Genomic DNA, 15682 nt, shown 5'->3' with positions numbered 1-15682 from the left:
TTGAGAAATAACTGACCCTGCCTTAAACGTGTTGATTTAGTTAATCTACACATCAACTCATGCAAACAACCTAATTATACTCATTCAAGCTTATGAAAGAGCTAGTTCTATACTCCCCACTCACTCTTACCTCAAATCGTCTCTGACGTATCTCATCTAGATGGGGAAAAAAGACAAAGTGACTAAGATAGGCGTACTGAATGGATGTGGGGATAACATACTTGCTAGCCACTGCAACCTGTCTAAGAAACTGCGAGCGATTATATTTGCAAGTATACCCACCTGACAGTGAATATGTGCAAATGTACCCACCTGAGAGTGAATATGTGCAAGTATAACCACCTGAGAGTGAAAATGTGCAAGTATACCCACCCAAAAGTGAATATGTGCAAGTATACCCATTTGAGAGTGAATATGTGCAAATGTACCCACCTGAGAGTGAATATGTGCAAGTATAACCACCTGACAGTGAATATGTGCAAGTATAACCACCTGAGAGTGAATATGTGCAAGTATACCCACCTGAGAGTGAATATGTGCAAGTGTACCCATCTGAGAGTGAATATGTGCAAGTATAACCACCTGAGAGTGAAAATGTGCAAGTATACCCACCCAAAAGTGAATATGTGCAAGTATACCCATCTGAGAGTGAATATGTGCAAATGTACCCACCTGAGAGTGAATATGTGCAAGTATACCAACCTGAGAGTGAATATGTGCAAGTATACTCACCTGAGAGTGAATATGTGCAAGTATACCCACCTGACAGTGAATATGTGCTGGGATCCTGGTTCATCCCAAGGTAAACTACAAGTACCTCAGCTGACCCACCCAGACTGAAAACAAAATATTTCTAATTATAGGTTATGATAATGCTCTTGTCAGTAAAGAGCTTCTTTACAAAGCCAAGTTGAAAAACAAATAAGAGTACGCTAAGATATTGGTACCATAAGGTAATGGTACTGTAAGATAATAATACAGTATTTCCATGCTGTTCTTTGCTAGAGGTGATAATGATGACTAAAATGTTAGCAGTGGCTGAAGCTGGGCTTATATTAAACAATGATGATGATGTTGATGATGATGACTTAAATAGTGATGGTGATAACAATAACAATGATCAACATGTGACAGTATGATAGTGGAAATAATTGTCAGCTTCTACCTTCTGAACTTTTCTGTTGTGATTAACGTCTTGAATGGCATCATCAATTCCTCTAGAAACTGATTTCTTGTGTTGGTATCTGTAATGTGATTACTAGACAAATAAAAAAAATCCCTCTTATCAAGGTATTATCTTTACATAGATACATACAAGTAAGACTATCGCACCTTTGCAGGTTAAGTTGGCGAAATACGAGGCACAAAATCCTGCAACTTGTCATGCATCATTGTGCATTGCGCATTGTGCATCGATGATGCTTGTTTTTCACCCCGTGCCACAACTCGTCACGCAACAAAAAAATTGTGGCAGGTTTTTAGAATTCTGCAAGCCGATTGGTTAAAATTTCTCAAGATGGCGACCGCTGTTGCAAAACAAAAGCGCAAAGCCTCTGTTTTTTTTTTCTGGATTTACTTCTAGACGAAGAGCCTGGAAATGATGAAAAAATGGATGAAGAAGGACTCTACAAGATTATGGATAGCTAGAAGGGAAGAGAGAGGAGCATACCACATGCTTCTCAAAGAAACCGTGGAATAAGGTGAGTGCGGTTATAGAAATTTCTCCAACTGTCAAAAGACCAATTCAACCATGTGGCCGGCAAAATCAGACATGATTTGGTCGGCGATATCGACTCCGCCATTGTTATGTACATGTAGTGTACATGCATATGATTTGGACTTTAAAGTCCATATAACCTTTGAGAGTTGATAGACTTTGTCAATTCTTTATGTTTTCATCTTCCAAATGGTATTTGGTTTGTATGTACCCTATAAAACACACGTTCGAGCAAATATTTCAAATCTGTAATATTGAGGAATTTTGGTCAACCTTCGGAAAAAAGGCCGTGAACTGAAAGGCCCGGGTCCAGTCATTTGTGACTTAGATCGAGATGTCAACCAAATTACATGAGAAAACATAATGCGCGCACTAAACCAGTTCTCCATCTCCATGTCTTCTTAGTTATTGTTGAAGAACGTTGTGTGGTTACAACTTTTACATCTTCATATCTCAACCTACTAGTCAAATGATTATTTAACATCATCATCATTGCGCTGCATTCTCACGAGCACATGCTGTTTTTGAAACCTACAACAAAACGATATTTTCTTTTTTCGCATACAATTCTTCGCTTCATTGTGGGTAGCATTGCAATAGAAAACAATTCGCCAATATTTTGTGGTATTGCCATAAGTAAAATACGTTGTTTCAGATTTTCCCTCCACAATATGGAATTATTCACTCGATTCAATCTCCTTACGCGCGGCCAGAAAAATTTTCAAAGATTATGTAGAAAATTAAAATTTTAATCAAATTCGATTCCCTTTTCAGAATTTGAAAGTTTATCTATGCTTTGTTTTGGCTAGATTGATATAAGTGAAAGGTTTTAAGAACTTTAACCTTAGTTGAACTGACCAATCAGAAGCAATCTTGGCCAAGAATGTTACGTGACAAGTTGTGTGTTTGATCAAAAAAGGGGAAGCTAAGCAGCACTTGCGACTCATAATACACCTGTCTACTGTCTGGAGCTGTCTTAATACTTAACACACCTAGCAATGACAATAGCCTCAGTGAGATTGGACCTGTCTTGCACTGTGATCACATCACTGTCAAAAAGCGAGTATACGTAGGACTTCAGCTCAGCAAACAGCGACTATGAACAGATATAAATTACATAACATTACATAATTTATTTATAATTGTTTATAATTCAATTCATTGAGGGCACTCTCGGTGATTAGCTAATCAAACGCAAGTCGAATACAGCACAAGCAGGCAAAAATAGTTTTGTGACTCCTCTTGTAGATTTAGTTTAGGCCTCAATTTTACTCATTATATTTTGAGAGTTATAAAAAGAATGTGTTCTGACGTAAGGATTGATCCTATTGCTCATGGGTGAAGCAAGTCAGGAAGGAGAGTGAAGGCAAAAATTGGCAGATAAAATAACTCATGTTTCAGTGACAAATAATTTGCGTATTGGTCTTTTATTCTATGGGAAAAGAGCACTCAAGTATTAATTCACCAAAAATATCAGTCGAGTCAGGTCCATTAGGCTGGTTTGGGATAGGGGTGGGGGGGGGGTGCATTTTATGGCTTCCCAAGAAAAGTCACACGATAGTCAATAATACAATGACCTAGCTTATATAATAAAAACCTTGTTGTCTAAAAAGTGATACCATTAACACATATATATGTATACACTAACCACAAGAAGATGACCATAAGACTTGCACATGCACAGTACGGCTGAACTTGCAATGCGTCTTGTGTGCAAGACGTCCGATGACCATGGAGGCTTCAGGAAGATTAATAAATGATTTGACATGCACGTTAAAAAAAAAAATTGAAATCTACAGCAATATTACCTTTGGATCCCAAGTTGTATTAATAAATGATTTGACATGCACGTTAAAAAAAATATTGAAATCTACAGCAATATTACCTTTGGATCCCCAGTTGTATTAATAAATGATTTGACATGCACGTTAAAAAAAAATTGAAATCTACAGCAATATTACCTTTGGATCCCCAGTTGTATTAATAAATGATTTGACATGCACGTTAAAAAAAAATTGAAATCTACAGCAATATTACCTTTGGATCCCCAGTTGTATTAATAAATGATTTGACATGCAAGTTAAAAAAAATATTGAAATCTACAGCAATATCACCTTTGGATCCCCAGTTGTATTAATAAATGATTTGACATGCACGTTAAAAAAAAAAATTGAAATCTACAGCAATATTACCTTTGGATCCCCAGTTGTATTAATAAATGATTTGACATGCACGTTAAAAAAAAATTGAAATCTACAGCAATATTACCTTTGGATCCCCAGTTGTATTAATAAATGATTTGACATGCACGTTAAAAAAAAATTGAAATCTACAGCAATATTACCTTTGGATCCCCAGTTGTATTAATAAATGATTTGACATGCAAGTTAAAAAAAATATTGAAATCTACAGCAATATCACCTTTGGATCCCCAGTTGTATTAATAAATGATTTGACATGCACGTTAAAAAAAAATTGAAATCTACAGCAATATTACCTTTGGATCCCCAGTTGTATTAATAAATGATTTGACATGCAAGTTAAAAAAAATATTGAAATCTACAGCAATATTACCTTTGGATCCCCAGTTGTATTAATAAATGATTTGACATGCAAGTTAAAAAAAATATTGAAATCTACAGCAATATTACCTTTGGATCCCCAGTTGTATTAATAAATGATTTGACATGCACGTTAAAAAAAATATTGAAATCTACAGCAATATTACCTTTGGATCCCCAGTTGTATTAATAAATGATTTGACATGCACGTTAAAAAAAATATTGAAATCTACAGCAATGTTACCTTTGGATCCCCAGTTGTATTAATAAATGATTTGACATGCACGTTAAAAAAAATATTGAAATCTACAGCAATATTACCTTTGGATCCCCAGTTGTATTAATAAATGATTTGACATGCAAGTTAAAAAAAATATTGAAATCTACAGCAATATTACCTTTGGATCCCCAGTTGTATTAATAAATGATTTGACATGCAAGTTAAAAAAAATATTGAAATCTACAGCAATATTACCTTTGGATCCCCAGTTGTATTAATAAATGATTTGACATGCACGTTAAAAAAAAATTGAAATCTACAGCAATATTACCTTTGGATCCCCAGTTGTATTAATAAATGATTTGACATGCAAGTTAAAAAAAATATTGAAATCTACAGCAATATCACCTTTGGATCCCCAGTTGTATTAATAAATGATTTGACATGCACGTTAAAAAAATATTGAAATCTACAGCAATATCACCTTTGGATCCCCAGTTGTATTAATAAATGATTTGACATGCAAGTTAAAAAAAATATTGAAATCTACAGCAATATTACCTTTGGATCCCCAGTTGTATTAATAAATGATTTGACATGCACGTTAAAAAAATATTGAAATCTACAGCAATATCACCTTTGGATCCCCAGTTGTATTAATAAATGATTTGACATGCAAGTTAAAAAAATATTGAAATCTACAGCAATATCACCTTTGGATCCCCAGTTATATTAATAAATGATTTGACATGCAAGTTAAAAAAAATATTGAAATCTACAGCAATATTACCTTTGGATCCCCAGTTGTATTAATAAATGATTTGACATGCAAGTTAAAAAAAATATTGAAATCTACAGCAATATTACCTTTGGATCCCCAGTTGTATTAATAAATGATTTGACATGCACGTTAAAAAAATATTGAAATCTACAGCAATATCACCTTTGGATCCCCAGTTGTATTAATAAATGATTTGACATGCAAGTTAAAAAAATATTGAAATCTACAGCAATATCACCTTTGGATCCCCAGTTGTATTAATAAATGATTTGACATGCAAGTTAAAAAAAATATTGAAATCTACAGCAATATCACCTTTGGATCCCCAGTTGTATTAATAAATGATTTGACATGCACGTTAAAAAAATATTGAAATCTACAGCAATATCACCTTTGGATCCCCAGTTGTATTAATAAATGATTTGACATGCACGTTAAAAAAAATATTGAAATCTACAGCAATATTACCTTTGGATCCCCAGTTATATTAATAAATGATTTGACATGCACGTTAAAAAAATATTGAAATCTACAGCAATATCACCTTTGGATCCCCAGTTGTATTAATAAATGATTTGACATGCAAGTTAAAAAAATATTGAAATCTACAGCAATATCACCTTTGGATCCCCAGTTATATTAATAAATGATTTGACATGCAAGTTAAAAAAATATTGAAATCTACAGCAATATCACCTTTGGATCCCCAGTTATATTAATAAATGATTTGACATGCAAGTTAAAAAAAATATTGAAATCTACAGCAATATCACCTTTGGATCCCCAGTTATATTAATAAATGATTTGACATGCACGTTAAAAAAATATTGAAATCTACAGCAATATCACCTTTGGATCCCCAGTTGTATTAATAAATGATTTGACATGCACGTTAAAAAAAATATTGAAATCTACAGCAATATTACCTTTGGATCCCCAGTTATATTAATAAATGATTTGACATGCACGTTAAAAAAAATATTGAAATCTACAGCAATATTACCTTTGGATCCCCAGTTGTATTAATAAATGATTTGACATGCACGTTAAAAAAAATATTGAAATCTACAGCAATATTACCTTTGGATCCCAAGTTGTATTAATAAATGATTTGACATGCACGTTAAAAAAATATTGAAATCTACAGCAATATCACCTTTGGATCCCCAGTTATATTAATAAATGATTTGACATGCACGTTAAAAAAATATTGAAATCTACAGCAATATCACCTTTGGATCCCCAGTTATATTAATAAATGATTTGACATGCAAGTTAAAAAAAATATTGAAATCTACAGCAATATCACCTTTGGATCCCCAGTTATATTAATAAATGATTTGACATGCACGTTAAAAAAATATTGAAATCTACAGCAATATCACCTTTGGATCCCCAGTTGTATTAATAAATGATTTGACATGCACGTTAAAAAAAATATTGAAATCTACAGCAATATTACCTTTGGATCCCCAGTTATATTAATAAATGATTTGACATGCACGTTAAAAAAAATATTGAAATCTACAGCAATATTACCTTTGGATCCCCAGTTGTATTAATAAATGATTTGACATGCACGTTAAAAAAAATATGAAATCTACAGCAATATTACCTTTGGATCCCCAGTTGTATTAATAAATGATTTGACATGCACGTTAAAAAAAATATTGAAATCTACAGCAATATTACCTTTGGATCCCCCAGTTGTATTAATAAATGATTTGACATGCAAGTTAAAAAAATATTGAAATCTACAGCAATATTACCTTTGGATCCCCAGTTGTATTAATAAATGATTTGACATGCACGTTAAAAAAAATATTGAAATCTACAGCAATATTACCTTTGGATCCCCAGTTGTATTAATAAATGATTTGACATGCACGTTAAAAAAAATATTGAAATCTACAGCAATATTACCTTTGGATCCCAAGTTGTATTAATAAATGATTTGACATGCACGTTAAAAAAAATATTGAAATCTACAGCAATATTACCTTTGGATCCCCAGTTGTATTAATAAATGATTTGACATGCACGTTAAAAAAAATATTGAAATCTACAGCAATATTACCTTTGGATCCCCAGTTGTATTAATAAATGATTTGACATGCAAGTTAAAAAAAATATTGAAATCTACAGCAATATTACCTTTGGATCCCAAGTTGTATTAATAAATGATTTGACATGCACGTTAAAAAAAAATATTGAAATCTACAGCAATATTAACCTTTGGATCCCCAGTTGTATTAATAAATGATTTGACATGCACGTTAAAAAAAATATGAAATCTACAGCAATATACCTTTGGATCCCCAGTTGTATTAATAAATGATTTGACATGCACGTTAAAAAAAATATTGAAATCTACAGCAATATTACCTTTGGATCCCCAGTTGTATTAATAAATGATTTGACATGGCACGTTAAAAAAAATATTGAAATCTACAGCAATATTACCTTTGGATCCCAAGTTGTATTAATAAATGATTTGACACGCACGTTAAAAAAAATATTGAAATCTACAGCAATATTACCTTTGGATCCCCAGTTGTATTAATAAATGATTTGACATGCACGATAAAAAAAATATTGAAATCTACAGCAATATTACCTTTGGATCCCCAGTTGTATTAATAAATGATTTGACATGCACGTTAAAAAAAATATTGAAATCTACAGCAATATTACCTTTGGATCCCCAGTTGTATTAATAAATGATTTGACACGCACGTTAAAAAAAATATTGAAATCTACAGCAATATTACCTTTGGATCCCCAGTTGTATTAATAAATGATTTGACATGCACGTTAAAAAAAATATTGAAATCTACAGCAATATTACCTTTGGATCCCCAGTTGTATTAATAAATGATTTGACATGCAAGTTAAAAAAAAATATTGAAAATCTACAGCAATATTACCTTTGGATCCCCAGTTGTATTAATAAATGATTTGACATGCAAGTTAAAAAAAATATTGAAATCTACAGCAATATTACCTTTGGATCCCCAGTTGTATTAAATGTGATGAACTGTAAAATCTGTCAAAAGAGAAATAGACAACTCAGCAATACAGCTTAGAGGAATCACGGGATAAGGTGTAACCAGTAATGGCAGTGTGAGAAACAGTGGCATGGCCATGTATCTGATGAGGATAAGAGGCTCATACCATCTGAATGACATAAGCATCACAACCCACTAGAAAGAAGATGAAATACTACAGTGCACACAACAACACAACAGAATTTTCCTAGTTATGAAGTTGGTGCCAATCATAAATGTGATTTGCTAAATTAAACTTTGTATTGGTGGCCATGGTAGCGCCATTGCACTAATACACACAACACCCTTGACTACGATGTCCAGTTTTACCCCTGACCTCAAAAGCCTTGTGCATGTGCTTTCATAAATGTGAACTGTAATTAAACTTTGTATTGGTGGCCATGGTAGCGCCATTGCACTAATACACACAACACCCTTGACTACGATGTCCAGTTTTACCCCTGACCTCAAAAGCCTTGTGCATGTGCTTTCATAAATGTGAACTGTAAGATATATTATGTGAGATGCATTTGACATACATAGGTCAGGACATTCAAGATGAGGTCTTGGGCATGTGCTTTCATTAATGTAAATTGTAAGATATACTATGTGAGATGCATTCTATAATTTGACATACATAGGTCAGAACATTTAAAATGAGGTCTTGGGCATGGGCCAGAAATGGCATCAAAGACTTCATCATTTCCACTGCATCTGCAAGAATGTGCGGGCTCTGATAAAAAATAAAACCAGTTTTCAATTAGCCTCCTCTGCAGGTGTCTTTTTTTTTCGATTTTGGGATTACTGTGGCGTGTTCACCCCTCCCCCACTCCCCTTTTCCAGCTTCCGGTTCAACTCACCACAGGAACGCCAATTCATAAAAATACTGAAAAATTACAAAAACACTCGAGATGCCTACAGAGGGGGTTTGTTCTCAATATAAGATGGCAGAAAAATTAAAAATTAGGTCAATCAAGCGCTTATTGTACACTATCACACCAAATGAATTGTTCAAAGAATCCATTTCCATCAGCTAATTCAGGCAACTGTGATACTTTTAATCAAATATTGTTTATAAAGTATCAACTTCAATAACGGATAGTCCATTATTCTTTCAAAAAGAATATCTTATCTAAAAATTAAGTAATGATAGTTAGACTTTAAAGGAACTACACAAAACATGGTCTTATATATCTCATTGGTGTATCTGTTTGGTGAACCAATTAGAGGAAGCAAGATTAGCTTCAAGATTTTACGACTGCTTGACGTACTTTACAGTTCGTTGGATCCACCTGTATAAGGCTCTCAATGCAGAATCTGCCAAGATCAAGAAACTTTATAGTGTTGCCACTCTCACCACGGAATGGGATCTCCTTGCACAGTATTTCCTAAAAACATAACAATATGCCACTTAAAATGTAACCACAATACTGTATGGAATGTCTTATATAGTACACTGTATTTGCTTTAAAATTGGAAACACAGAGTCAATAAGGAACAAAGCAGCTGTAAACAACGCCCAGGGTTAAAAATATTTCTTTTAAATCTGCTCGATTTTGCCAGCTTTTTGGATTTTGGTGGAAAAAAACATATATGCTAAAAAAATATGATAACGGGATTCAGAAAAAAAAGAAAACAGCTGGCTATCGCTGACGGCCGGCCGCTATTTTGAACCCTGATGAACCCTATTATCAACAATCAATATTACTGACAGAGAGCGCTTGGAATCAAAGAAGGGTAGTTTATGGATCTTATCCTTCTCCGGGGCTATAGCAGGGGGTGGGGCACTGCAGCGACATGCTCCCCCCCCCCCCCATACTTTAAAAATTTAAAGGAAATGACCAGAAGAGGCATGCCTTGTCCCAAAAAGTTTTCTTAATGTTTTTGTGTTGTGCCCGCAATCTTATGTGGCCTGCTACTTCATTGTTCTCACATTGATATTATCCACTTTGAACAGCGTGGTCATCACGGCATCCATGTAGCACCATACCCCATCCCACTGAACAATGAGCTGGTCTATTAACTTGCTTTGGCCTGCCGTGAGCAGAAAACGTACAAATGGCACATGAGTCAAAACATGGAGGAATGCTAGACTATTTATCAGGCTTTTTCATAATTGCACATACTTTTGAACAACATGTACATGTAAACAACAATAGAACAATAAAACAACATAAAAACAATATGTGAACAAAATGGAAAGAATACATAAATTAACAACATGTGGAAAACAATATGTTTGCTAGAGGTGAAAATTCAGGAATTTGACAAATGACCATTTAATAGACTAGGGTGACAATTTTAAGGTTCTACAGCAAGCTGCAAAACCAGGATTAGCTGAGGTGGTAGGCTATCATAGGCAACATACAGAAATACCTACATAATGGAACTCAAGGAGGGTACAAACACAGTTTATAGTTTCTGACGCACCTTAAGCACAACCTAAGCACCCTGTGCACCCACCTAGGTATGCGCCCGACTGTAGCTACATACCAGTTAGTCCATGCAGCTTGGTCTTCTCAATGTTCTGCAGTAACCATTCTGCTGGACGCATAAAAGCTTCCACAGGGAAGTGAAGGGTGATCTGTCGAAGGATGTCCATTATCTGTGAACGGACCCCTGCAGCAAGAGAAATCCCATTACTCAACCATGTTTTCATCATGCTCAACCATGCACATATATTCAACAGATGAAAAAACAAAATAGCAAGATAAATAAGTGGCTGTATATATTTCTTATACAATTCATGATGAGAACCTTAACAACCTACCACTGAATATAGAGTTGAATTCTTTTTCACTGTTGAAATCCTCTTGGTTGAATATTCCACCAGGAATATCAGAAGACTCTGTCTTCCCAGCCTAGATGGAAAACTAAATCATATCATGTACTCTACAACTACTGTAAAATGCCAACCATGGCACCGTAAACTGTTAGCCTCAGAAGAATGTTTTTAAAATCATCTTGAACTGAAAACCAACATTTAAGTTGTGCTGTGCCCTAATTATGCTATCTTATACTTGTAGCTAAGGTGTCTTGATTAAGGCTACATAGCTCAAATGTTGCCACTACCATTATCATACCCTGAGTGTCTTTGTCTTGGCTAATTCCAGGAGGTGCAGCATGCTTGATTGGATATTTTCATCCTTCACCATAACTTCACTGTTTAGAAATTTCAACCATAGATGAAAGGTAAGGTGTGCTATTGCCTGAAAAATATTATAAAAAACATAATTCAGGTGCATTTTTACAAAATTTATAAAACGGTTTCACAGTTGTGACGACTCACGCGAAAACGTACCTTAGGGTTTTCCGCGAGTTTGGCCAAACTCGCGCCCGTTTCGCGGAAAGCTCGCAGCTTTCTCGCGCTTTTCTCGCGGAATGTTCGCGCCTTAATAACAGAAAGCTCGCGCCCATCTCGCGGAACGTTCGCGCCTAAATAACAGAAAGCTTGCGCCTATCTCGCGGAACGCTCACGCCTTGACAACGGGAAGCCTCGCGACTTGCTAAACACAACTCGCGGGTTGTATCTTATAAACGACACGGAATAGCGACCAGCAAGTTGATCCTTAGTCAACTCCGATTTTTCGAAAGGACGATTTTTTTTACGCAGCACGGAGCGACGGTTTTATCTAGGATTTGTGTCGTTACGGCCTTTTTAGAAGAGTACCCAAGCACCTTGACAAACATTCACAGATCATACTCGCTCTCGAATCGCACAGAAATAAATATGAAGTAGTTAGTCTGGCAATTTAAGGACAATTTTGTGTAAGTTACTAGAGATAAGTAGTGTATTCGGGGAATAAGGACGACAGTTTTTGACATGAACTCTTGAAAGTCTTTTCGGTGACTGCTTTTTTTAAACAAAGTGTTACCGAAGCCCGATATCGAACTATCACTGATCGTTCTAGCGCTACTGAACACGAAAAGAAATATGTCATTACGTAGTGTTGTAATTTGGCGGAACAATTTGGTGTAAGTAACATAATTCGTAATAATGTGTTGGGTAATAAAGGCAAAATCATTTCGGAACTCGTATGTTTCGAGCTTCACCTATCACGAAGATCTCTATTCCAAATGAGATCTTTGTTATATATTATTATCCCCAAAAAAGATTCCCCAAAATGTGAGCTTTCTTTTGCAATAAACATTGTCGCAATCGCTACATTACTCCATTAGATGGAGCCGAACGCAAACCAAGGAAGCGGCGTCATTGTTCGAGTGTCTTTGTTGAACAACAACGACATGTTAACATGTCGCGTCGGCGACGACTAAATCACGCCGGTTTACGTTCGCTCAAAAACTCGCGTATTAAAGAGACCCCCCAAAATATGTGAGCTTTCTTTTGAAATAAAGATTGACGCAATCGCTACATTGCTCCATTAGATAGAGCCGAACGCAAACCAAAGATGAAGCGTCGTTGTTCGAGTGTCTTTGTTGAAGAACAACAATATGTTTATATGTCGGCGGCGAATAAATCATGCCGGTTTACCTTCGCTCAAAAAATCGACTAGATTCAATAAAATTTTATTTATGATTCTATATATTTAAACCATGGCTTCTAGCAAACCAACCAAGGCTTCGAGCGAATCTTCTTCCGACTGATATCAAACTGTCAGAGTCGATATCAAGCTATCCCTCAATAAGCGATTGGTAATAGCGCTATTGTCTTGATGTAGCATCGTAGCGACTTTGACGTTCGATTCCCTTGCTAGCACTCGAGATCTCAACGAAACCAAACTCAAATACTTGCATTATTGTGTCTGAATACTATTCAGATGTTTACTTATATCCTAAGAGAGGCTTTTTCTAACGTATAGACCTCAGTAGATGTATATCGCGTTTCACCGACTTTGAAAATCGAAAGATTCAGCCCTTTGCCAATTGTTAAGTTATGTGCTCGCGACTCAACAACGAAAGGCTCGCGCCCGTTTTGCAAAAGCTCGCGCCTATCTCGCGGAAAGCTCGTTCCTATCTCGCCGAATGCTCAGGCTTATCTCGCGGAATGCTCGCGCTTATTTCGCGGAACGCTCGCGCCCGTTTCGCGGGTTAATTCGCGGAATTGAGAAGCTCTAAGGTACGTTTTCGCGTGAGTCGTCACAGTTGACTGCAGGACACTTACTAGACTTTCGTGTTGACTGAAGGCCAGCAGGATTTCAATAAAGTGGTTAAAGTTCTTTGGCTTTCCATCTGGTTTCTCCTGATTCTGTTCAAGAAAATCGATTATTAAAACACATTTACCCCTGTACTGACCAAATCCACCCAAGGTCTGTCAGCTGAATGGTATTAACACATTTACCCCTGTGCTGACCAAATCCACCCAAGGTCTGTAAGCTGAATGGTATTAACACATTTACCCCTGTGCTGACCAAATCTACCCAAGGTCTATAAGTTAAGTAGTATTAACACATTTACCCCTGTGCTGACCTAATCCGCCCAAGGTCTGAAAGTTGAATGATATTAACACATTTACCCCTGTGCTGACCAAATCTACCCAAGGTCTATAAGTTAAGTAGTATTAACACATTTACCCCTGTGCTGACCTAATCCGCCCAAGGTCTGAAAGTTGAATGATATTAACACATTTACCCCTGTGCTGACCAAATCCACCCAAGGTCTGTAAGCTGAATGGTATTAACACATTTACCCCTGTGCTGACAATATCCACCCAAGATCTGTAAGTTGAATGGTATTAACACATTTACCCCTGTGCTGACCAAATCTACCCAAGGTCTATAAGTTAAGTAGTATTAACACATTTACCCCTGTGCTGACCAAATCCACCCAAGGTCTGAAAGTTGAGTGGTATTAACAAATTAATCCCTGTGCAGTACTTGCCTAATCCACCCTAGGCCGTTGTCATTGTTGAGTTGCTGCCATTGTTTTAGTTTTGTTACCTAGTTGTAGTGTATTGGGGTATTTAAGATCTATGACGCGGCAACAGGACGCCGGCTCATGCATGCTTGATTCAAACGCATAAGCCAGCCTCCTCTTTCTTGCCTAGTGGATCTAAATCACCTTATTACTCACCCATATCTGTGGAAGCTGTACCAGGCCAAGTGATGTCAATACTTGACAAAGTCTCTTTAGAAAAAGGTACTGCTTCTCGTCAAATTCAATACTAGCTGCCTTCCTGATGAGAATAGGCACATTTACAATGTTTTTTTAAATTCTATACAAAAATTCATTTATAGACGCATACTCATAAAAGTTGGTACACTTTTGAACAGTACTTTTGAAAAGTCCTGCAATAGTTCAGTGACAAGGGCTTCGCCTCAAAAGCCAAACATTCTACATTGGGGACTGTGAATTCCTTGTCTTCTCTGACAAGGACAGTAGGCTGGATTTTCTGTCTTCCCAAACACACTGCATAAGCCTGTATATTGGAGACCACCTGCAACGCTGGCCTGTGGTACCATCTTCAGTGGTAGTGCTTACAAACTAATTCACACTCATGTTTGTTAACTGCATAGTACTGTATCTTCTCTCCTGACAGGTTGTCGTTGTATGAATATCACAGTTGAGTATGTATACTAGATTCTTGAGCTAAAATGCAACACATCCACATTTTTAAAATTTTACCTGGCTGTTGATAACATAACTTGGATTGCATCATCACAGAAGAAGCGGGAGTACTCCTCCAGAAATATCTGTCTTTCAGGGCCCTTTCCTGCCTGCAGAATGAAATCTCAATAAATTACAAGATATGTACAACACCATAGCAATCACGAGTCTGTTGAAATTGAAGAAGAAATATGAATCAGTTGGTAAATCTCTTTTAAACTGGAATAATGTCTTTGGGATGATGTTACTATTAATTTGTCGGGTAACACATCAGCAAAATAAGTTTTAAAAGAATAAGTATAGTCTTAGTATAGTATTAAAGCATAGTATTAATAAAGTATAAGCTCACCTTTCGATTGACAATAATGAGAAGGCACTCACAAGCTGGCAACTTGAGGTCTTCATCAGCTAGGAGATTGTACAAGGTATGGAATAGAACACAATCTCCCTGAAATAGGACCTGGGGCTTGACCCATTCCAGGTAACCATGCATGGTAGCCAGAGTCTGCTCAGCTATACGCTTACACTCTGCCATCTGCACGGATTTCATGATATAAATTAAGCATCAGATAAGAATTATAAAGAAAAGCAAGAAGAATGGGTGGCATAGTGTGTTAGCGCTGGCTCTTGCTAGGGATTTTTCCAATTTCATTCCTTAATTCTAATTTGTGTCACAAAAGAATTGAAGTCATTTTCTTCTGTATTCCCGATCTGGATAAGGGCACTAAGTTGGAGCTCTTTTTTTTCAAGCTGCGCTTTTCTAACCTGAACCAAAGGGACAATGACCACCCA

The 15682-nt window shown here is 36.0% G+C and overlaps 1 protein-coding gene across 6 annotated transcripts in view; it reads right to left on the bottom strand.

Annotated features, from left to right (window-relative positions):
• LOC5507138 (exportin-5) overlaps window positions 1-15682 on the bottom strand; it is a 36895-nt gene that overhangs the window by 16686 nt on the left and 4527 nt on the right. For 5 of the 6 annotated variants that reach the window (XR_007312262.1, XR_007312264.1, XM_048730383.1 and 2 more), the window contains exons 7-22: window positions 15240-15425; window positions 14909-15000; window positions 14357-14459; window positions 13449-13532; window positions 11410-11535; window positions 11097-11187; window positions 10820-10945; window positions 10260-10360; window positions 9598-9714; window positions 8964-9059; window positions 8284-8325; window positions 3366-3455; window positions 2710-2813; window positions 1166-1258; window positions 763-836; window positions 131-156 (exon numbers count right to left, since the gene is read on the bottom strand). Coding sequence is in view for 4 of the 6 variants with exons in the window: in XM_048730383.1 (XP_048586340.1) it covers window positions 131-156; window positions 763-836; window positions 1166-1258; window positions 2710-2813; window positions 3366-3455; window positions 8284-8325; window positions 8964-9059; window positions 9598-9714; window positions 10260-10360; window positions 10820-10945; window positions 11097-11187; window positions 11410-11535; window positions 13449-13532; window positions 14357-14459; window positions 14909-15000; window positions 15240-15425 (1551 nt within the window). In the remaining 2 variants the exon portion in view is untranslated. Of the gene's footprint in view, window positions 1-130; window positions 157-462; window positions 481-762; window positions 837-1165; window positions 1259-2709; window positions 2814-3365; window positions 3456-8283; window positions 8326-8963; window positions 9060-9597; window positions 9715-10259; window positions 10361-10819; window positions 10946-11096; window positions 11188-11409; window positions 11536-13448; window positions 13533-14356; window positions 14460-14908; window positions 15001-15239; window positions 15426-15682 lie in introns of all 6 variants that reach the window. The other variant, XM_048730384.1, reaches the window with a different exon arrangement.

This window comes from Nematostella vectensis, chromosome 7, assembly GCF_932526225.1.
Source record: "Nematostella vectensis chromosome 7, jaNemVect1.1, whole genome shotgun sequence".
Lineage (NCBI taxonomy): Eukaryota > Metazoa > Cnidaria > Anthozoa > Actiniaria > Edwardsiidae > Nematostella > Nematostella vectensis.
The sequence above is the reverse complement of the archived record's forward strand: the minus strand, read 5'-3'. Positions and strand labels throughout refer to the sequence as shown.